The 21,609-nt window shown below is 38.3% G+C and overlaps 1 protein-coding gene across 6 annotated transcripts in view; it reads left to right on the forward strand.

Annotated features, from left to right (window-relative positions):
- The window catches only part of CNOT4 (CCR4-NOT transcription complex subunit 4), an 81,803-nt gene that overhangs the window by 35,046 nt on the left and 25,148 nt on the right, over window positions 1-21,609 (forward strand). For 3 of the 6 annotated variants that reach the window (XM_085321265.1, XM_085321264.1, XM_085321269.1), the window contains exons 2-7: window positions 1,007-1,250; window positions 8,878-9,075; window positions 11,816-11,902; window positions 12,412-12,513; window positions 13,764-13,889; window positions 19,993-20,126. In XM_085321265.1, coding sequence (XP_085177391.1) covers window positions 1,077-1,250; window positions 8,878-9,075; window positions 11,816-11,902; window positions 12,412-12,513; window positions 13,764-13,889; window positions 19,993-20,126 — 821 coding nt within the window. In that variant the 5' untranslated portion in view covers window positions 1,007-1,076. Of the gene's footprint in view, window positions 1-1,006; window positions 1,251-2,717; window positions 3,197-4,994; window positions 5,033-8,877; window positions 9,076-11,815; window positions 11,903-12,411; window positions 12,514-13,763; window positions 13,890-19,992; window positions 20,127-21,609 lie in introns of those variants that run through there. The other 3 variants (XM_085321266.1, XM_085321267.1, XM_085321268.1) reach the window with 2 other exon arrangements.

Here is a 21,609-nt window from a genome sequence, read left to right on the forward strand (position 1 = left end):
AAGACAGCTTTCTGAGATTAGTTATAAATTCAAATATCCAGAACTAATTTATTTGGAGGGGAAAAGAAAAAACACTAATTGAACCTCTCAGTGAGGACTGTATGCATTTTGTTTTCAGTGTGAAGGTAGCTTTTTTTTAACCCAACAATATGAATAGTATTAGAATGATTGAATTTAGAAAATGGTGACCTGAATTTTACTACTTTTCAAAATTACGATCCAGAAATTGCTTATTGTGGCTGCATTCTAAGTTGAAGGTTTAATAGGTTGTTTCAAGCATGTGTATATATTGGGCTTTGTAGATTTGATGGTGATGAAAAGCCTAAATGACTCATTGAAAGTTGTCTGATRCATGTAGAAAATTGTGCGCCTGTGCCAAGACAAATCTTGGCAAGCACTATCTAAAAGGTAGTCTTATGATTGGTCTCAGATCAGTCTCTGGACCTGAAAAACAGGAGGAACAAAGAAATGAATTCTTCTRTGTAAGAAGCTTTCTTTGTTCTTCTGTGTTTGATAATTCTGTACCCTTACTGAAATGTCTGAATGGATGACCTAAAAGTTGTTCCAAACCTTTGAGCAAAGGAATTATTTGCTGTCAAACACGAAGTCCTGGAATCAAGGATTTGATTTTGGTATTTGTAGAAGACTTCAAGCACTCACTAAATGGAGCTGACAAGATTTAGAAGCAATGTATGATGTACAGCTGCATCCAAATGTTTAACAGTGTATATCTTGAAGCACAAATAGGCTAGTAAACTATCAAAGAAGTACTTGCAACTACACGAAGTAGTTGTCGTAGTAGGGAGGTGCATTATTCATAATATCTTGCATACTGCTTGTGTGATTTGTAAGAGTGAAACACTCAGGCTTGTTGGTGACTAACTTTCAAGTTGGTAGATAATTTATGTTGGGAAAAAGAAAGCAGTGGAAATTTGAAAACTATTAAAAGATGCAAAGGAAAGGATATCTGCCAAAAGTAGTAATAGCGGGTTTTTTTTCCTTGCAGACCTTCAAGTGCTGACCTTTTTGCTCCATTAAGTTATTATAAACTTTTGCTGCTCTGCGAACATATAAAGATGTCTCGCAGCCCTGATGCTAAGGAAGACCCTGTGGAATGCCCCCTTTGCATGGAGCCTCTGGAGATTGATGACATCAACTTCTTCCCTTGCACCTGTGGCTACCAAATATGTCGTTTCTGTTGGCACCGTATCCGCACTGATGAGAATGGACTTTGTCCTGCTTGCAGAAAGGTAAATATCCTGGAACAGCGGCTTGTCTTGCACGTATCACAAGGCTCTTGCATTGTGTTGGTACAAGAGACATCCTTTTACTTCGGGGAAACATTCTTCTAGTAATGGCATAGATCAAGGGTGAGGTGTTGGATCTTTCAGATTCTTTCTGCACATGTCTCGAAGCTGTTGTACAACTTCTAGTCTTGGTTTGTTAATTCAGAACTGGATTAATAGGGGAAGCTGTGGATCAGAACCAAAGCATACTGATGCTGTGGGAGAACTGTCAAAAAACCAAAAATCCTGGGAGTTGGGGTGCTGATGCTTTGCCAGAGCCTTTTCAGAAAGGACGGTGAGGATTCCAGCATGAGGGGTTTGCTGAGGGACAAGGTTCAGCTAAACTAGCAGAGCTGCCAGAGGCCAGTTCATAAAGCACCTACTTGTTTTGTGTTTATGGCACCAGAGCTTTTATCCATACTTTCTGGACACTGAACATATAAATCCTTTGGAAAATATATCCAATGGTGTTAAACTTCTCAAATCTAGGCTAAGTTTACTCGTCTAGTGTTCTCTTCTTGTTGCCAAATGCTTGAAGGTAGCACTTTGAGTGTCACACTTAACTTCTCCCTATCTCTTAATAGATGTCTAGCTGATACTTTGGCCACAATCATAAACTTCAGCTTCCCTAAGTTGCCTGCTTTTTCCTTTGGTTCTTTTCCTCCTTCATTTAGTGTTTCTCTTAACCCTATTACTTTCTTATCTTCAATAAACTTCTTTGTCAATATCTCCTTTCCTTTAACTCAAATGACATCCCTTGATTGTAACTTTCTCAATCTCATTGGTCCTTGCCTTTCTCTTTTTGTAATCCCAGCTACTTTTGTCCCCTTTCTCCTGCTGTGATCCTGTCTCAGTTTATGCCTTTGGCTCCCTGTCTCATCTTACATTGATTCCAGCTCCTTTTTTGAGACCCTGAATAGTCCTGCTTGATCTGATTATCTGCATTCACTGCCTCAGCTTTCTATAAGCATTTCCAGTCATACTTTCTTCCTGTTCTCTTGGGCTTTGGCTACACTAGAGCTATCACTGCGAACCTGTGTTGGGGTGCCTTTGCAAGCTTGAAGGCTATCCCACAGCAACATATGTTTGTTAACAAACTGCACAAACTTGCTTCAGTATTTGGGCTGTATGTTTGACAAAGAAGATCCATCTGTCATCAGCCAAATCAGTCACCACATGTGATACCTGCTGTAGATGACAAATGCTGTGTAACAATGTTCATAGTACAAGCAAACTTCAGTTCTGCTGGTACAATTACAAGGTTTCTGGAACTTCCTAGTCTGTAAGTTGCTTCGTGTACCTGGATTTACTACATTGTCTTTGCCAACAATTATTTGGTTCTTCTGTGCTTGTCCATTATTGGAAGTTATTGGAATATATCTGCAAAATCACAGCAGCAGCATGCTGTTCACTGCCTCTGGGCATCTGTGGATTCTTTGAAATGCGGATACTGCCAGAGCTGAACCTGTAGTGTGGAGTAATCTGGTGTATGACTGGATGTGCAAGTATCTTGCTAAATTGGATACAGTTTGCTCAGGCAAAACAGTTTTRGGAGAAAAGCCGGGATGAGTGGAGGTGCACCATAATGAGAATGAAGCACACCAGCCATTCCAGGAGAGAAAGGGAGACTTCTTTCACAGTGGACCAGGATTGTATACTTGATACTGCCTTCATCCATGTACTGCAAGATGCTCTTAAGGAGAGTTGCAGCTATCTCACTGGACTGTAGAAGGCCTGCAGAGAAGAGACTGAAGATACTACTACTTCTGTCGCACAAAGAAAGACTTTGTGGCCCAGAAACCCCGTCAAGATCATAGGAGTAAATAGTTTCTTCACTGCTTCCATCAACTGTGCAATTTGGAATCTGTGAAGATGCCACCTTTTGAAGTGTGCTGAGCCCTCTGAACAAGGTATGTGATTTTTGTGTGGTGTGTTTCAAATATTTCCTATCTGCATGTAGTAAGGTTCAGGGGAAAAGTTCTAAACAATTTTCTAGTTCATATCAACAACTGTGTGTGCTGACTATGATCACTTAAAATGCTGAGATGTAGAAAATGACAGTATAGTTTTTGCAGTGGGTTGTATAACAGGTACTATGCTCTCAACTTATATCCTGTTTTTATGTGTATGCCAATACAGGATAGTCTACTTAACTCTGCTCTAATATATGTATATTCAGAGTTCATTTTGCTTCTGACTGTTTTGCAAAATTACTTGATAGAAAACTGCTGAGTATCTAAGGACACTGAGTGCATTGCAAGTTTTCCAATGTTTCCATTGCTAGTCTGTGGAGAGGAACAGTCAAGAAGTTCCCTGTCCAGGGTTTTTGGTTGAAGGGATTAGAGGGAGAGTTCAGTCAATCTATTTTAGCATAATTTTTTCTGTATGCTTTTAAGGGTGGTATTTATGCCATGGTTTGGATAGAGCTTACCAGGTGTTGCATATGCACCTTTATTTTCCTAAGCTTCTCTTAGTTGGATCTACTTGGAAAGAGACTAGCTTACAGTTTGTTCTAGCTAGGAAGAAATATTTCTAAATGCTTGAGCTATTATATAGCTTAACACATGCATGTGCAGAATATGTTCACATGATTACAGTCAACTGAGTTAGCATACCTTCAATTCCATAGTGTTTGTAATGGTAGCATWCATAAAGGTGCTTTGCTTTGATTTGTGGAAGAAAGACTACCATGAATTTGTTAGCTGAGCTTTAGATAGAAACTAGTGTTTATTAGTCTTAATAGCATTGTAAACTTTATGTGAATTTTCTAAAATAGACTATCATTGTTCTGTTTTTTTTAAAAGGAAGTACTCTTTGTAGTTAGTGGATGAAATGATCTGTTTTGACTTCCTAATGTCCTTCAGAGTCATAGGTCTAGTCAGTTGGAAGATGTTAAGTAAGTGTTCCTGTATTTTCCAGTCAATTGAATTCTTAACTGCAAGTGAGCTAGTTAGTGACTGACTAGTCAAGCTAAAATGAAAATATGCTGTCTTCAAGAGATTTTAGTAGCCAAAAACTGCTTTACTATCAGCAGACTCACTGGTTCCAATTGTAAAGCTGGTCACTTTCTGTGCAATGATTTTCCCTCCCTGTCCCCTCCCCTTTAAAATCCAGCTAGTGTGTCATATTAAGTGCGTATTATTCTAATCACCTGTGCTGCTGCAATAGAGCAGAGCATGCACAGACCTTAATGTCAGTTGCTGCAATTTTTAAATCCCCTGAATGGGGTAGTTCCAAAGGGAAGGATTGGGAGAAGGGAAGGATAGCCTAGCTCCTTCCCATTTTTTTGCTGTTTTGCGGTACCACCAAGTAATACAATTTGATTCACTGTTTGCTACACTGTTCTTGTGGTGTGGCTTTGTCTTATTCTCCAATTCCTTGACTTAAGGAATTTTCTTTTTCTGGCAACTTCTGTGGGAGATAGCTATAAACAGTAAATTTATTAGTTTATTGGTTATGAATGTATGTACTTTAAGCTCCCCTCTTGTGCATATTTCTCCTGTCTCCATGTGAAGGGAACACCTGCTCTAAGYGTACAATCCTCAAATGTCAGTGGTAGGATTAAAAGCACTGGAGGAAACTAAGTGGTTTATTTGTTTCAACAATTCAGAAATATATAGGGAATCACTACTTTAGATTCTTGATGTGATGAATATGATGTATGCTATACATAAACCTTATTAACTTTTTCTATCTTTCTTTTTTCAGAACCTATTTGGTAGCAAGGCAACAACTGGGAAATGCTGGTACAYCCATTATGTGGAAAGAATGTGACTCCATCTGGGAATTCCAAAAGCAAAGTGCTTGATTAAAAACCCAGCTCAGCTTTCAACAGTTGGGAAAGTGTGGGAGGGAAAGTCTGGAGGAAAAAACAAAACAAAGCAAAAAACTCAAAACTTAAGTGAAACAAACTTAGTCAGGAAGACTGAGAAATCATCAAGGGCCATCTTTGATAAAAGAAACAAGACTGCAAAGGAGACATTTGAATTTTTGGTGAAGTACTTGTAGGACCAACAGCAACTTGCAGTTAGTGTAAACTAAGTCTGGTCACTTTGCATGTTGACACTTCTTGTTCGGGGGGCTTCCATGGTTTTTATTGAAGAGGATTTTTAACTTAAGTAGAGCGTGTCTGCTGAATTTGGTCAGTGAATCAGTGATGTTGACATCTCTCCCTCCTACACCTGAAAATATCTAAGTGCTGACATTTGACCTGGCTTTTCTTGCATTTCAAATCTTCTACCAGCTAAGGAATCTGTGATAGTAGGTTAAACTGGTATTTTATTTTTTGCTGTTAACCATCTAGTCCATTGTTTTACCCCATGCAAAATAGAACTGGATTCATACTTGGCTTAGGTGTGTCTAAAATCGTCATCTCTAGTAGTATGTCTTTAGTCTGGTGACTTTTGCTGAGAGATTTTGCTGAGACTTGACAGCTTCTGATAGTTACCTTCTCCCTATTTCATAGTGTTGGACCAAGAGCAAAAATGATTATATTCTGTGGTATGATTCAGTGAGATACACCAACAGTCATTCACCTTGCTAGGTTTTCAGAGCCCCATTCCATCACCTTTTCACAAATGTTCTACCTGTAGCTGAACTATCATCTGAATTCATAAACTTCATCACTGTGAGAAACAGTCACTCTGAAGATGAGATCATTTATATTTGTAGAATGCCTTTATGTCTGTATTCAAAAGGAAAAGGTTTTTTAAAACTTAAGACTTTTTAATTAGCTTCTAGTGCTCTGCTTACTGGCCTTTTCTCCCTCTTTAAATGCATAGTATCTTATCTCTCGTCACTGTACACACTATATCAATAGGAGAAGCATCTATCACTCTTCAGAATTGTTTTTTCTGATTTATTCCTGAGATTCAAGAGATGGATGTAGGATCATCTGTAGATTTTGCATATCAAGATACCCAGCTATTCATATTCTTTAGAAGCATTGGACATGTAAGTGGCAAATATGTGTATGAAACACTTCATATGTAATATAGCTCTACAGTATCCAGTGAGRACTTATCTTCTGCCCAAATACCGTTGCCCAGGGTGGCGAATAAACTGCTGCTGCTTTTCAGTGATTGGAGTCCTTATTCAGGTGGTCTCATRCCTCCCACTGAGATAAAGCTATTTTCTTGCCCTAATTCTGAAATTATTGCTGCTGTTAGTCCTGTGCCTCCTGGCAGCCCTTGTACTCTGCTGTACAAACTACTAGTTCTAATGTGGAAAACTATATGATCTTCTTGGGCTTCTTTAGTAGCAGCAGTGCTTCCCAACTAATGTTCAGGACATCCAGCAGCAAACTGCAGTACAGAGCAACAGCATACCATTTAACTTGCTTTTCATTTGAGAATTTACTCTGAATGKGGTTATAATGGCAAGAAGGGAGCTGGTGAGCTTTGAGACTCTGTTTTCCCTTGGATCTCTAGTAGCTTTACCGAACCTCGTGCAAACCACCATTTTACTCGTTTCTTATGCAGTACAAGCAAACAGCATGCTTGAGAGCCTTGACTTATATAGYGGTTTGGAGGAGGAATTACATCCTTAAAAGGATGGCCTGTGGGGATGATACTACAACACTTTGTGTAGGGCAAACCATTTTATTAGTGGAACTGTATCTACCTTGCACAGGTACACTTTTGTTCCCATTCCTACCAGAACTCAAGTTGACCATGATCAGAGAATGAACTTGYTCTTTACTGGAGCAATCTCTTCCCTTAAAACAAAGCAGTATCCTTTTTGCTAAGTGATTGACTAATGCAGACTTTAAGCTCTTTCCTGAATGAAATGCCTTCTAGAATTATTTTGCATCTCTAAAGTCTCCTTGTGGTGTATTTGTTGAAACGAAACTCAAAATAACAATTGGCTATGATCTGATTTCAAATGACCTTACTAATGTGGAGTGTTGCTGTTCATCCTGTACAGCAAGTGAAATCTGCGCAAGTATTCAGTGCTACTTGTGAGTAATGTAACTTTCTGATAAACTGTGCAGCCTTAACTACTGTTTTTTAAGGGTAGCTTGAATCCCTGTTGTGTTTTCATGTAAGGACTTAGCATTAGCCAAAGATCAATACCTAGGTATCTTACAAGTTTAAATTCCTTTGTGATAGTAAAAGCATGTTCCATAGAGCTTGGTGTTGAAACATTAGATACCATCTGCTGAAGTCAACTGTAGCATATTTCCAGAAGGTATCTCAAGTGCAGCATAAAGATGCTAGACTTTAAACTGTTCTGTTGTCTTACTTTAAATTTTAATCTTGGTTTGTTTGGGGATGTACCCAGAAGATTATCAGGATGAGGAACTGCTTGATGCCTTTTCCAGTAGCATCATGCAGATGTGAGGAGTGTATGCTTTTCACCTAAGCCATGCTTTCATCTGCTGCTGTAGATTTCCCCAGGTCAAACCATTTAGTATGACAATTAGTTCTGTGTGTTATCATTAACAGAGGACAATCAGGAAAAAGTTAAATTCACTTCTGGATCTGTACCCTGAAGCCTTTGGTTATGGTAGTTCAGGGAAAGAATTTAATTCAACATATTGAGCTTAACTTCTTTACCTAAATTCCTTACCATAATGCCCGTCTCTTATACTCGTTTTAGTCTTCAACTTTGTTTAGAAATAATTCTTTTTAAGTTTTATTTTATATGCTTTCTTCTGTGCTTAGAGTTGCTTTATTTAAAAGTATGAAACCTAACTTTTCATAAAATGTGGGAAAGTGGAAAAAAGGGGGAAAGGTAAGGAATATGGGACTGCTTTAAGGAATAATATGCACTGCAGTTTACAAGACTGAAATTGTCCCTTTATACAATACATGCTGTTCTGCCATGAGTAGAACAGTCTTTCTAGGTAACTCTGAGGACAGTGTTTTGCCTTTGCTAGCTACTCTTGAGATTAAAAACCTACAGTGTTGTGTCTATTTTGGGGGAATTATCTGTAGATGATAAACTTAAGGTTAAAAATTTACCTTTGTCCCAGAAAGACAAAACAGAAGCTTCAAACTGATACACAAACATGGCAAGAATAGTATTAAATCTGTATTTAATAACTGCATTGGAACCTGTCTCTTCACTGGGAGAAGTTTACAGAGTGAAGACTGAGCCATGTAATAGTGATAGTCTTGATTTTGAGCCACTGAATTTACACTTGTATTTTGATTTGTTGTTCTGTCATCTTTACTTCTTGTTTTTTTAATGCACTTAAAATATCTAGATCTGTATCAGACAACTAAATATAATAAGAGTATGCAGGGCACTGCCTTTGGCCCTGCTTTCTGTGCTATGTTAGTAAAATCTTGATAGGATGTCTTGGCTCTCATGTTGCTATTGCTTTTAGTGTTACCAAACTAAGCAGCAGAATGCAGCTTTTGCTAGCCTCAGTATTATACCTGTAAATAAAAATTAAATGAAAATTACACAAGGTGTACCTCCACACCCCAAAACTGTATATACTACTTTTTTAATGTGGCTGACCATAACAGTTGGAACAAGATAGCATAGGAAGGCAACTTGTGCATTAAAACATCAAGATTAATGTTTTTCAAATGTTTTGCTTCTTAATTGGGTTGTTTTTAATGATGTTTATTATATTTAGCCATACCCAGAAGATCCAGCAGTGTACAAACCACTCTCCCAGGAAGAGCTTCAAAGGATAAAAAATGAAAAGAAACAGAAACAAAATGAGAGGAAACAGAAGATATCAGAGAACCGCAAACACTTGGCCAGTGTACGAGTTGTACAGAAGAACCTTGTCTTTGTGGTAGGGCTATCTCAGCGCCTAGCAGATCCAGAGGTGAGCACTTCATACTTGCAGATCTTGCGCTAACTCATTGAGAGGGGATCATGGGAGTGTTGTTGTACCCACACTTGCACCTATCTAATGCGAACTTTCAAAAAACTCCCTGATGTTGAGGCCTGCTTCTCTTAAGGGAACTGTTCAGCTTTCTTCTCCAAAACAATCTCGATGAACGTTAGCTTTTGCTTTTGAGAGTACTGCTGTATCCTTTGTTAAGGAAATYGTTCTTAGCATTTGTTTGAAAATGGTTTGTTTAACCTAAAAGGAATGTAAGGATTTGAGGTATTTTCCTGTGCTAGATCTGCTGGCACTAGACCACTGTGTCATGCACCACCTATTCTAAAATAGGAGCTAAGTCAGATTGTAAAGAACAAATATGAAGGTGTAGCACAAGCTTATAAGGACAAAAGAAAGAAGCCAAGACACAGAATGAAGTGTAACTAAGAAGGAGCATAACAGTAATGTCACTTGAAGGGGAAAAAAACAATGCAAGGAGAACCTGGGAAAGGGTTGGCTGAGTACCCTGCCTCGTCAAAAAGAAGCTTTTAATTTAAGAAAATTACTTAAAATGTTCTCTTCCATCATCAAAGAGTCAACTGCAGATAGCTAATGGAATTAACACTAATACGTAAGAGCATCTTCAACTAGAATATGGAAGGAATGATCTGTGCAGGATAAGATGTATGTCCTAAACTACTGTGTCAGGTTAAATTCATCTGATTAGCCTAAAATTGTCTGGAGAAATCTCAAATAAATAATTARGTGGCTCTTTCTGTAGACTTTCTGAGTATGGGTGGTGTTTTGGTAGACTGGAAGAGAACAAATGTAAAAGCTGCCTTTTGTGTAGGGAGGGAAAAAGGAGGGGGGATGTAGAGGGAGCAAGAGAAAAATCAACCTTAAACTGATGTCAGCATTGACTTGACGCTATTTTTTACTGCAGAATCTATTCAGTTTCTTTGTATGACCAGAAAAGAGGATTTGTGGATAGAAGAAGCAATAATATACAGTTAAACTTTATTTTTTTTTAAACAAATTTATTTTAACCTCAGTGCTACACTGAATACTTCAAGTAATTTTCAGTGGTTTACGGGTATAATAGGTGGGGATTGTACTAGGTTTGGTGGTAATCTATATTCTCACTGACATACCAGAAGATGATGTGAACTTACTGAACTTTGTATATAGCACCAAGATGAGGAGTTTTTTTTTTTAATGTCAAGAAGCCTAGCCTTGCAAGAGAGGCCAAAAAAAAGTAGGTTTCAATATGGACAGGCTTAGGTTTTCTACTTAAGCAAAATAAAACTTCTGTACAAATAAAAATCATTTGGAAGGAGAGATTAGCTGCTATTTACTCTTCTTGAAAAGAGATCTGTGGATTGTATTGGAGTACAGATGGATCTACCTATGTTGATGTGCAATCATGGGGGAAAAAACCCATACTGCTAGGTATTATCAGGAGTATAGTCTGTAAGATTATATAGATAAGACTAGTATTAAAATTATAAATATAAATAAGATTATACAGATCTGTAATCTGTGAGACACTTGAAATTCTTCTCCTTTACTCAGGATTGTCAGTCTCTGGATGGGTGCCTGAAGATGGGCGTAATATCTTTCAGAAAAGTGTAGATCAATGGAAGGGTGTTCAGAAGACACTCCTAAGAATGACTGGTTGTCTGGAAAATGTGCCTTATAATCTTACAAAACATTCCAAATACARTTAGTGTTGTTAGATCTTGAAGACATGGATGCTTCCCTTAAGGAGGGAGAGGAGGTGGTTAGGTGAAGTCTTAATCTGAAGGTGGAGCTGGGAAACAAATCTTCCTTTATGCTCTCTAATTATTGTTCAGAACTAAAAATACCCTTTGTTTATCTAGCTTCAGTCTTCATAGTTGGTACTTCAGCACATTCTTTCAACATGGGATGGAGAAATAATGGCTTTTAGYACCACGTATAAGATACATTGCTAAATCCATTGTTGAATAATGGCTGTGTGTATGACAAAGTTGCTTAATATGCTGGAGATGTTCCTGCTTTGTGTGGGATCCCTAAATGGTCTATTACCGCTAACTGATGCGATGCAGGGCAGGTTGGGAGTGTTTTTCCTCAGGGATATGATCTCTATTCATTCATTTCAGTGCRGTGTTGATTCTGAAATATCCCTTCTCTTGTCCCTTGGAAGCGTTGTTATATTGTCTTCCTATACTTCATCTCTAGTCTTCTAGATCAGAGACGTTTACAGATGTCTCTAACTGATTTATATTTTCCTCAGGGTTAGGGCAACTGAGTCAGAACTGAGCACTTTCTTTTTAATGATTAATATCTGTTATTGCAAACTTAAAGCTCTTTTAAACTTGAGATGAATGTGATTTTTTTTTAGCTATTTTATAGTTTGAGAGGAAGGAAAAAAGTATATACAGGAATATTTCATTTTGAGTGGGTCCTATCTTGCTGTCGTAGGGTTTAGATAATCTGGATGCCAAAAAAAACCTTGTAATTACAACATGAAGTGTGGAATAGCCCTCATTCTAACTTTTTGTTGCAGTGGCAACATAAATACGAATTTTAAACAACAAACTTTCTCATTGGGGAACAGATCTAAAAAGAGGAGGAGAACATGTAGATGTAGAAAAGACCTGTTTTTATTAGAGGTCTTAGTTGCATGGTACATGGGACTATATTTATTGTTCTATGTGAATTGCAGTTAATCTCCCAGCATACCTGTTTTCTCTTATAGGTTTTGAAACGACCAGAATATTTTGGGAAGTTTGGTAAAATACACAAAGTTGTCATTAATAACAGCACATCATATGCAGGCTCACAGGTAAGTGTGTAGAGGCTCTTAAGATTTCATTCCTTTAGGGAAAATATCGTTTGGAGTGGATCTGGGCTCCCTATTTTGGATTAAGCGGTAGGTTAAAGGCCTAAAAAGAAAAATAAGTGTTGCAGAAATCAAATTACTGTAAGTAACTGAGCCTTTGCCTACCAGACTCTCAAGGTTGCAAGATACAGAGAGCAAATAGAAAAGTTAAAAGCAGGAGATAGGATGAGAACCTTCAAACAAGCAACAGTATGGCATTTATTTGCTATTTTCAATTTCAAGGTACAAAATACCTTTTAATTTTTGAATATATGTAGTGCTTCAAGAAACACTTTTTCTTCTTGTCCCCCTTTTCATGCATCACATCTAAATTTCTATGAAATTTACTGTTTTTGTCACTTATTAAAAATGTCTAACCTAGAATACAGAAATTTAGGGAATGAGTTGCTGTACAGAAAAACTTAATATTTGGGTCTTTCCAGGAAAAAAAAATCATTTTGTTTTCTTTCTAGGGTCCAAGTGCCAGTGCATATGTAACCTACATTCGGTCAGAAGATGCTCTTAGAGCTATCCAGTGTGTCAATAATGTGGTGGTAGATGGCAGAACACTGAAGGTGGTAATATTTTTACATTTTTCATCTGTATGTGCTAGTACACTAATATTGGTGCATATTATGAAATTTTCTTTTTGCAGATATGTTTGTGCTCATGAACAAAAATGTCCAGTTGAAAGAGTTACAGATTTTTGACATACTTTCCTAGCATTAATCACAACATTGAAGTTTGTTGAGCTTCCAGCTGGTAGGAGTTTGGGAGATAACTTCTTAAAAGCAGTAGTTGAGAGAGATTCCTCCCTTCCCACTTTGGCACATGGGATCTTTTGCTGTATAACTTAGAACTATGGTGTGAAAACCTGATACTTATATTTACAGAAYGTTTTTGCAATCCAAACACATGGAGTACAATTAAAGAGGAATGTACTTCTGCAGTGATCTTCCTGACATTGCTTGAGCTTTGTTTCTTATCCTCCAAACTTTCTAGCATGTTAATGTCCTATGGACTATGCTCCCAAAGCATTCCTTTAGTGGTAAATCTGTCATTGTCTCAAGCATCCTATCTTCATTCAGGTTAGGAGAAATACTGTTTCGAAAATAAAGGCCAGATTTATTAGCAGAGGCATAAAGTTGACTATGCCATGAAACCTAGTCTTTTTTTTTTTAAATATGTACTTCACTGTGTTATTAAACTGATTTCCCTGCCCCTCCCYCCCTTCCACACTTCCTTTTCTCTTCATTTGCTCTCTAATATATGGAAAACCAATGGGACTTGTTCTATGCTCAGCCATTTTAAAATCCATGCTGGGATTCTATGAAACTTTAAGTAATTTTTTTTTTTTTTTTTAAAAAGAACATCTCAAAAACTCTATGGGAAGATGAAGTACTACATTTTTGGTACTTGTGTAAGCAGGCTGACTTGACCAGAATGGTGGCTATATAAAATTATCTGGCTAATACTAATTTCCTGACCTTATTATCAAATATTAACTGGACTAATGCAATACAAACTCATAACTACTTTGTTCAGTTCCTTCTGATTATGAATGCAAATATTTACTGAGCCTCTTTTTTGACATTTATTTAGACTAGATGAAAATAGAAGTAAATTCTAATTATCTAATCATTGAGTGCATATATGGATTTCCTGTAAACTGACTTTCTAGTTAATTTGTATAAAAAAAATTCACTATGATGAAACTCCAGTCTTGAGGAGGAATAACGTTTTTTGAAATATGTCTCTTATTTTACTGTACTATAAAAGGGACTCATCTTCCTGTACTTAATTCAGCTGATTTTCTGTTCTTCAGGCATCATTAGGTACAACAAAATACTGCAGTTATTTTCTAAAGAATATGCAGTGTCCAAAACCAGATTGCATGTATCTACATGAGCTGGGAGATGAAGCAGCCAGTTTCACAAAAGAGGAAATGCAGGTAGGTGTAAAGAATGAGAAACTCATTAAATGTAGTACATATATTTTCCTGTTTATAATTTACTCTAATATTTGTATAATGTAATCTGCCCTTSACTATTGTGGAAAAAATGAGTTTTGAATTACAAAAGGTACTTCAGCAATTGGATATTGGAAGTGAGTAGTTAGTTAAAATTTAATTTTACTGCTTTTAAAGTCTGGAAAGAAGTCCACTGAGTGTTGGAGCATTAAAAGAATTCAGATAAACTCTTCACCAAGAATTCAGATAACGTAGAGTTTGTCATTTTCTCATATCAGTGGAAGGTAACATGTTATTTTAAGTCTCAATAAAAAAGTAATGCAAATCTAGGTTTTCCTGTAGGTTTTATGAATCTGGTCAGTTTTCATGGCTTAACTAATATATGGTGATATGAGCACATGTCTAAATTCTAGTACCTTCTTTAGCCTGTGAAAGATACATAAAAGATTTGAATTATAACATTAAGGGTAACTGTAACAGAGCATAACACTTGTAAAGTAATTTGTTTATGGTTATCTCATCAGCAAAATCTTTATAATTTAGAGTAGGGAAGCAAGTAAATTGATAGTTCAACYGCCTTAAAGATGCGAGTGTTCTGAAGAATTGTCTTTTGAGTTTGTCTGCTCTCTACGCGTGGCAGTGCAAATGTATAAGTAGATTTTACTTCAGTTTTGCTAGGCTGTTCTAAAGCATAGAATAAGGGAAAATATCTATATCTATTAAATATTTTTCCATAAATAGTTAGTTYCGAGGATTTCAGCTATATTTTCATAAAATAAAAAGTACCCTACCTTATTAGAAATAGTCCCTGAAGTACGTTTTATGTCTCAGATAGCGGCAGTAGGAGATGAAGTTCAAGGAGCATGTGCAAACCTGGATAGAATCATAGAGTCATAGAATCGGTAAGGTTGGAAGGGACCTCTGGAGATCATCTAGKCCAACCTCCCTGTTCAGCAGGGTCACCTAGAGCATGTTAGACACGGTTGCATCCAGGCAGAACTTGAAGATCTCCAGAGAAGGAGACTCCACTACCTCTCTGGGCAACCTGGCCCAATGCTCCGTCACTCTCACAGGGAAGAAATTCTCCCTCACGGTCAGGCAGAACTTCCTGTGCTTCARTTTCTGCCCATTGCCTCTTGTCCTGTCATATGGGGCAACTGAAAAGTTTGTCCCCATCCCCTTGACACCCTCCCTTCGGGTACTTGTACACATTGATAAGATACCCCCTCAGTCTTCTCTTCTCCAGGCTAAACAGGCTCAGCTCTCAGCCGTTCCTCATAGGGCAGATGCTCCAGCCCTCTGATCATCTTTGTAGCCCTACGCTGGACTCTCGCCAGCAGCTCCATGTCTCTCTYGTACTGGGGAGCCCAGAACTGGACACAGTACTGGAGGTGAGGCCTCCCCAGGGCTGAGTAGAGGGCGGGATCACCTCCCTCCACCTGCTGGCAACACTCTTCCTAATGCACCCCAGGAGACCATTGGCCTTCCTGGCCACAAGGGTACATTGCTGGCTCACGGTCAATCTCTCACCCACCAGYACTCCCAGGTCMTTCTCTGCAGAGCTGCTCTCCAGCAGSTCAGCCTCCAGCTTGTACTGGTGCCTAGGGTTATTCCTCCCTAGRTGCAGGACCCTGCACTTGCYCTTGTTGAACCTCATGAGGTTSCTCTCTGCCCAGCTCTCCAGCCTGTCCAGGTCTCTCTGAATGGCAGCACAGCCCTCTGGTGTGTCAGCCATTCCTCCCAGCTTGGTATCATCAGCAGACTTGCTGAGGAGGCACTCTGTCCCCTCATCCAGGTCACTGATGAAGAAGATGAACAGGATGGGACCCAATACTGAGCCCTGGGGAACGCCACTAGCCACAGGCCTCCACCTAGACTCCACGCCACTGATGACGACCCTCTGAGCTCTGCCTTTCAGCCAGTACTCAATCCACCTCACTGTCCACTCGTCTAACCCACACTTCCTGAACTTCTCTAGGAGGCTGTTATGGGAGACAGTGTCAGAAGCCTTGCTGAAGTCAAGGTACACAACGTCAACAGCTCCCGCCCTCATCTACCCAGCCAGTCATTCCATCAGGGAAGGCTATCAGATTGGTGAAGCAGAATTTCCCCTTTCTGAATCCATGCTGGCTATTTCTGATCACCTTCTCCTCCATATGTCTGGAGATGACATCCAGAATGAGCTGTTCYATCACCTTTCCAGGGATGGAGGTGACACTGACTGGCCTATAGTTGCCTGGGTCCTCCTCCTTGAAGACTGGAGTGACACTGGCTTTCTTCCAGTCCTCAGGCACTTCTCCAGTTCTCCATGACTTTTCAAAGATGATGGAGAGCGGCTTGGCAGCAACATCCACCAGCTCCCTCAGCACCCATGGGTGCATCCCGTCAGGGCCCTTGGATTTGTGGATGTCTATCCTGCCCAAAAGGTCTGTAATCCTATCTTACTCAACCAAAGGAAAGTCTTCCCTTCTCTGGACTTTATCCCTCACATCCAGGCTGCAGGATTCCTGAGGGCTGCCCTTAGCAGTGAAGACTGAAGCAAAGAAGGCATTCAGTAATTCTGCCTTATCTGTATCCCTTGTCACCAGGGCCCCCGCCCCATTCAGTAGCGGGCCCACAGTTTCCCGAGTCCTCCTCTTGCTGCTGGTGTATTTGAAGAAGCCCTTCCTATTGTCCTTGACATCCCTTGCCAGACTGAATAACTGGGCCTTAGCCTTCCTTGCAGCATCTCTACATGCACTAGAAGTATTTGGTGGATACTCTGTGCAGTTCACTTCCCTGTGCTCTTCTCATGGACTAGAGTTGTGTTATGCATGTTTGAGGATATGTTCCTGCTTAGGCTTTTTAGTTTCTTATGGAACTGTCAACCATGACATGAATGTAATCCATTTTGAACCTGTTGATACTGGTTACTCCACAACCTTTTGGTGCAGCAAGTTCCAGAACTTCACTAGCCATTTTATAAAGTACTTTTTTTTTTTTAGCTGTTACAAACTAATCTCTAGTTCTGTCAAATGTCCCCTAATTTTACCATTGTAGAACTTGGTGAATAAGTGTTTTGCTTTCATTTTGTCCATTGCCTTCGTGTTGCTATAAAACTTGATCTTGCCTTCCTCAGCTGCCTTCTCTCCAAATTGCAAATTTTCTAGGCTTTAAATTTTATTTATTACTTTTGTGAAGGAGTTGTTCCATCCCTGTGATCATTTTAGTCACCCCTTTTCTGTATCTTCTCTCACTCCACTGTGTCCTCCTTGAGATGCAGAAACTGGACTAAATGCACATTGCAGTCGAGACGTGGGTACAACAGAGTTTCATATTGCAGCCCTCTGGATTTGGGGGTGAGGGAGAGTATTGTTGGGTGGTCCTGTTCCCTCCCTCCCGCAGACTGTGACATCCAGTTCAGAGATTAGCAGTGTTGGTGTTGCTTTTTCCCTAGATGTGTTATCTTATATTTGTCTGTGGTGAAGCTCATTTGCCACCCTTTTGCCTGTTTGAGTTTTGTGAGATTCTTCTGGAGCGTCTCATTTATCAGCATAAATCAGTACCTTAGCATCGTCAGTGAACGGAATTTGCTGTTCAGTCTCCTTTCTCCTACTTGCTGATGGTGGCACGTGAAACTGGTCCCAGTCATCAGTCCTARTTTTCTCTCCTCACCCCCCGCCTCTGGAGGAGTGACCAGTAAGCATTACCTTTGCCTATCTATCCTTGAATTGACTTAAACTTATAGAACCACCTTTCCTCTAATCCCAGGCCAACTTCTTTAATGTTCTTTGGTGTGAAAAAGTGTCAAAGATTTCATTGATCCTCTCTATCCGTATGCTTACTGACACCATTGTAAAATTCCAACAGGTTRGTGAAGTAGGATTTCCCTGAACAGAAGGCATGCAGACTCATTCCCAACAGATTATGTTTATCTACGTAATTTTCCTTTTCGAGATTGACATTATTTTGCAAGGGATGGAAGTGGAACTCAGTCTGTAGTTCCCAGGATCCCTTCAACAGACTTTTCATAGAAGATGATTACACTGGCAATATACATATCCTCTGCCACAGCTATCAGTTAAAACTGACAGGTTATGTATCTTGGTCAGCAGTTCYGCAACTTCATATTTTGGTTCCTTAATTCTTTAGTAGGTAATACCAATACTAACACTTGATCTTAGTAACTTAAATGAATCTTCCTTTTCTGTACCTTGTTATATTTGTTAAACTTTACACAGCTATGAAAGAGTTCTGTGAACTCAAAGGCATCAGCTTTCTGAGGTTTTAGTTACTGTCAGCAGACTTGCACATCCATTTAGTGAGAATGATTGTTCATTGTCACAGACATGATGATTCTCTCTAAAATAAAATAGTGTATATTGTTAAAAATATTGTTAGTGGATAAACTTTCTTTTTAGGTTACATAATTGTTAGTAGAGCTAAATATTGAGACAAGCTGAAAAGAACTGGTAGAACTCCAGAAGTCTCTGAAAGTAAAGTTGGGAATTTAGATAAGACAGGAGACAGTGGGATGATTTATTTTCTTAGATTTGGCCCCTGGGTTGATTCTTTAAATAAAACATGGTTAAGCGAAGTTCATATGAAAGACTTGAATCTGGTTTCTTCTTTCTTGCATTCACATGGCAAGTAAATGAGTTTAGGACTGGCCTGGCATCCCTGAACAACCATAGCTCAGTTGCTCTTGCCATTGAAGCTCTTAGCATTGAAGTCTTAAGCCTGAGAGATGAAGATTTCTTCTTCATTAACTCCTTAGATGTCTGTAGTGTAGACCTCTGTATCTGAACTAGTTATTTATATTCTCTTTATAGCACATGGAGAAAGGCATTTCTAGGTTTCAGTGCATCTCCTAAAATCTTTGTAGATGAACCACACCCTAGAAGTTCATCCTTTTTCTACTGTGGATGGTAGTTTRGGTTTAGACATTTACAAAGTTAAGTAAGAAGAAACCTACTCCAAATGGTTCAGTGTGCTTTTAGGGGTTTGAGAATAGATTAAGTGCATAGAAAAGGCATGTTCAGAATTGACAAGTAACAGAGAACTGGAGACTTAAGTACCAAAATACTTGATGTTTAGTGTTTAACTGACCTGGAGTATTTAGTAATTAGATATTTCCTTTACCAGTGGTTTTGTTTTCAATTTAAGCAGGAAAACTTCATATTTTAAATATGTATATTCTCTCTCCAGATGTAGATACAGAATTTATTCATGTATTTTATATAAAAACAGATAAAATACTACAGTTTAACAGAATGCTCAAGATATTAGAACATTGATTATTCTGTTTTGCATTTTACTAATATTAAAATACCTAACTTGCAAGTAGTGTTTCTTCGCTTCAAGTGGTATGAGAAACTATAAAAAATGTTGGAGTATTATTTTTAAAGAATATTTAAATATTCTTTAACATAATTGAATTTTTTAATTAAAGTAATTGAAAGACTATTTAAATTATTTAACTGAATTAAAAGAATAATTCTTTTAAAGAATTGAAAAGAATTATTAGTTACTGCTTGGAATACACTCTGTTTCACAGTGTAGTTCACACCTGTACYGCTGCAAGTGTTTTTATTAAGCCTGTATAGAATTGTTTACATGTGGGATTTACATTTGGGTTTGTGAGAGAGACTTTGTTTTTCCTCTTTCCCATCTACTGAAAAGAYTAGTACACTTGATATACAGAATGAAGACTCTACGCTTGCTGTGGAGACTTAGGCACTTTTGATTTAGAGGGTACTATTGTTAAGTTTTTATTAGCACTGGAGAGCAAGTTCTGATAAGGTTGCAACTATTTTCTGCTTTAGAAGCCTAAAAAGAAAAATTGTAAATTGGTAAATCCAGCTGAGTGATTTTTGATGCGAGCTTTAGGTTCCTTGATCATATTAATGCTGAGGATGAGAAGGACTCTCCTAAGTTTCACTCAGGAGTGATCTCTGAAGTTGTTAGAGCTTAACTACTAAGCTTTGCGAGATTTTTGCACATAAACACATGTGTGCGCRCACATGCGCGAACACACACATACACACACATGTAAAAACAAAAAAAACTCTAAGACCTAATTCATTCTGAGTTTCTCTTTCCTTAGGCGGGTAAGCACCAGGAATATGAACAGAAACTACTGCAAGAATTATATAAACTAAACCCCAACTTTCTCCAGTTATCTACGGGTACAGTTGACAAGAACAAGAACAAAGTGACAGCACTGCAAAGGTATGATGCGTAAGTACTGATGCTGGACTGCCTGGAAATGCTTTCCTTCTGGTTATTTCTGTAGAAAACATTCTTCCTGTTGCACCCTCAGACTTGCCTACACTAGTCTGTTGCTTGTTACTTGATAAACCTAGGTATCAGCTGTCTCCATGCAGTTGGAGAACTATGCACCACTTGGTTCTAATACTAACTTAGTGTGAGTCTTGTTTGGTAAATAAGTTCCCCTTCTGCTATGTGTACTTGGGTTTGCTAAGTCAGTATTTTTATTCTGAAAGAAGACTTCGTATTTCATATTTGTATAAATACATGTTATAGTATTTATTAAAGAACAGCTATCACCTATTTTGGGAAGGTGTCTATTGTGACAAATGCAGTTTATTCTGTCACAACTGGGATGCATTACTATCTTAGCAGATGCTTTTTATCATGTGTTTATATCGTGATTTCAAGAGCAGTCTTGACATAAGTATAAAGACCTTGGAAACTGGAAGTAAAATAATCATAGTTTCTTTTTCCTGTTGTGTGGTTAAGAACTCACAAGATGTGAATTAAAGACTTCCTGCATTCATCAAGTAAACTGAAACGTAGCTCTTGTGATGTTTTAACTGCAGATATTGCTTCTCATTACCACTTTCTATTGAAGTAGTCTTTTATCCAGTAAGTTGTGAAAAGGTTCCTGTTCATAGGAGTACAGTTGTACAAGGATAAATGAAAGCGTAAAGTGATCAATCCTTTTATGAATTGTCTGCTCAAACATTGTTTGAGATAAAGAAATAAAAGGTGCTGATTACTTACTCTCCTCCTTTTTATGGGATTTTCATAATGAGAAAGGTAGGATAGATTGTAAAAGTTAGTTTTCACTTGTATGCTTTGGCTTTGTAATTGGAATTTGTGTTATGGGCCAGTTTATTAATTTTCAGACAGTGGTTTGAAATTGATGGTATCACTGCAGAATGTTTTAGGAAGAAAGTGGATACTGTATCTTAAATATTGCCAAGGGAGCTTGAGGATACAAAATCCAATTCCCAGAATTCAGATCAAACTAGTGTACTTGAATTATCCTCCTTTACTTTTACAGGAAGTGTCATATGATCTTTTTGACTGCAAGTGGTCAGGACCTCCAGTTTGGTCTTTTCTGAAGGACTGTGCCACATCTTGTTATGTCTTGGACGCTGGTTCAATATTGACTTGGAAGGAAGAGCGCTACATGTAAAGCAAACACACCACTTAGTGCATTGTTTGAGTGTTGATTTATTTTATGTTCGAAGTCTGAACTAATCTTAATTTGAAACCTAATTAGATCCTAACAAAACAAATGATACCAGACAGTATTTAGATGGAATGCTCCATCTAAAACTGCAGTAAGCATTTAAGCTTTCAGAAAGCAATTATGAATTGGAGCTTGGCCAGTCTGTGGTGCTAACTTTTTGRCACTTGTGGGGGGGAAAAATGACATTTACTCTAAAGGCTACAAGTGGTTTGGACCTAATTT

This window comes from Rhea americana, unplaced genomic scaffold (assembly GCF_003343005.1).
Source record: "Rhea americana isolate MKP2758 unplaced genomic scaffold, rheAme1 scaffold_69, whole genome shotgun sequence".
Lineage (NCBI taxonomy): Eukaryota > Metazoa > Chordata > Aves > Rheiformes > Rheidae > Rhea > Rhea americana.